This window comes from Arachis ipaensis, chromosome B07, assembly GCF_000816755.2.
Source record: "Arachis ipaensis cultivar K30076 chromosome B07, Araip1.1, whole genome shotgun sequence".
In the NCBI taxonomy this organism is placed as follows: domain Eukaryota; kingdom Viridiplantae; phylum Streptophyta; class Magnoliopsida; order Fabales; family Fabaceae; genus Arachis; species Arachis ipaensis.
Genome location: NC_029791.2, coordinates 26,661,803 through 26,664,112, shown reverse-complemented (window position 1 = coordinate 26,664,112; position 2,310 = coordinate 26,661,803). Strand labels below are relative to the sequence as shown.

General features: G+C 36.1%; 1 protein-coding gene across 1 annotated transcript in view; it reads left to right on the top strand.

Annotated features, from left to right (window-relative positions):
- The window catches only part of LOC107609734 (ABC transporter G family member 31), an 11,195-nt gene continuing 9,344 nt past the window's right edge, over window positions 460-2,310 (top strand). The window contains exons 1-3 of the mRNA XM_016311755.2: window positions 460-1,243; window positions 1,365-1,485; window positions 1,606-1,694. Coding sequence (XP_016167241.1) covers window positions 882-1,243; window positions 1,365-1,485; window positions 1,606-1,694 — 572 coding nt within the window. The 5' untranslated portion in view covers window positions 460-881. The remainder of the gene's footprint in view (window positions 1,244-1,364; window positions 1,486-1,605; window positions 1,695-2,310) is intronic.

Below are 2,310 nucleotides of genomic sequence, written 5' to 3'. Positions count from 1 at the left end.
TAGACTCCATCAAAATGGAATTAAATTTACAAGCGTGAAACTGAAAACAAATATACTTGCATGCGAAGGGAAAAAAATAACCTTCCCTACATATGCTTCTCATTACGTCATGGCGTTTTTTAATTTCCACTCAATTCTGTTTTTGATAGAGAGAATCTCTCAAATAAGTAGAAAGAATGTTAAATAAAAAAAAGGAAAAATACAACTCTCTAATAAATGAATAAACATCTTTGATTTGGATTGTCTCTACTCTCTAATAAGTCTCTAGAACATCGCCTTTGAACTTCATTCATACTTTATCTTTTAATTTTTTTTTTAATTTTCCCACCAAAAAACACGTGTGGGCATGAGTCACTGAAGAATAGGACAAAGCTCAATTATACATAAAAACACATGGCATTACAAATCGTGAATTGCATGAAACTATAAAACACACTCCAGAGTTGAAAAAAGCCAGCTAAGCTACAGTAGCTAATTGCATTTTCGCAACTCTCCAGTTTTCCCTAACTGGTCGACCCAGCCTTGTAGTTCAAGGCATTTCCGTAATTTCATCCACCTTCAAAATTCGCGGTAGTATCTTGTTATATAATGTAACACATAACACAAAGCAACGCATCACAATTTTCTCACACACGCACTCGTTACTCTTTTTTCATGCGACTTCTTTCGTTCTTCTCCGATCTAAACCGAAAACTGTAACTAATACTCTTCTCTAGATGAGAGAGAGAGAGGGAGAAAGCGAAAGAGAAACGCTACATTTACATCGGCAGCGATTGAGAGAGAGAGAGAGAGATAACTGTTTAGAGAGAGAATAACGGTTTAAAGAGAGTGTGTGAGAGAGAGATAACAACGGTTTAGAGAGAAAGAAAGGCCGAGAGGAAATGGCGACCTCCGATGGGAGCGAGTACTTCGAGATAGTATCGATCGGGAATGAGAGCTTTGCGAGGGCGTCGAACGCTGAGACGGTGGAGGAGGACGAGGAGGAGCTCCGGTGGGCGGCTCTCTCCAGATTGCCGTCTCAGAAGCGTAGCAACTACGCCGTCCTCCGAGCCTCATCGTCTCGCCGGAGATCTCCCTTCGGCTCGGAGGAGAAGTCGAAACCCGGCGGAGGTGAAAAAGAAGAACTGATCGACGTCAGGAAGCTCAGTCGCCAGCACCGTGAGCTCGTCGTCAAGAAAGCCCTTGCTACCAATGAACAAGATAATTACCACCTCCTCTTCGCCATCAAAGAACGCCTCGATAGGTTAAACGATCTTCTTTCTTTTTCTTTTTTCCTTTCTCCTTCCCTTTTTTCTTTATCTCTAATAATCAGAACCGTATTATGGATCCGTGATTTTTTCTTCTATTTTGTTGAATAATGATAGGGTTGGATTGGAGGTGCCGAAGATTGAAGTGAGGTACAAGGATTTAAATGTGCATGCTGATGTTCAAATCGGTTCTAGATCTCTCCCAACTCTGATCAATTTCACTCGTGACGTCATTGAGGTTTAATTTCATAATTCCTTATTTCCTTGATTTATTCTTTCTGTATTTCTTTGTCTGATTATTATGTGCATCATTCTAATTTTGAAATTAAATTAAATTGTTTCGTGTGGTTGCGCGCAGAATATACTAACGAGTTTGAGGATATTTCGACCTAGACGGCATTCACTTACTATATTGAACAATGTCAGTGGTGTTATCAAACCTGGAAGGTAAATAGTCTTTCGTAGATACTAGTTTAAGCCAACTAGACGAAACTAATTCACCGCAAATTCAAATCCTCAAATGCTTCTCTAACCAAGAAGCGAAGAATAGTTATCTGTGTGTTACGAATGTGTGATAAAAGTAGAAATTTTCTCATTTCAAAATCATCATGGATGAAATTGACAAGAAATAATGGAACTGAAATTTTGTCAACCTTGATAAAATTAGTTGATTTGTGTTATTAAAGTTTAAAAGGAAAATTATATTAAAAAAAAGGAAAGGTCTAGGGTCCCGCAATTTTTGTATTTTTTGGCGAGCACTTAACTATCAAAACAAAAGTGATTGATCTCCTACCGTTAGATGTAATCTCACACCATTAAAAACACTATTGATGGCGATGATTACAAAACACCAAAATTACTCCCCTAACATTGTTCAAAAAAAGGATATTTCTAAAAGAAGATTTTATAATTATTTTTATGTGATTTTTTTTATTTTTGGATAATTTATGATTTTATAGAAAAATATTTCTATGAAACATATTTTCATACTAAATAAATAAACTGGCATCAAATTTATTTTTATTATAAAAATATTATATAATTTTAAATTAAGATATTAAAT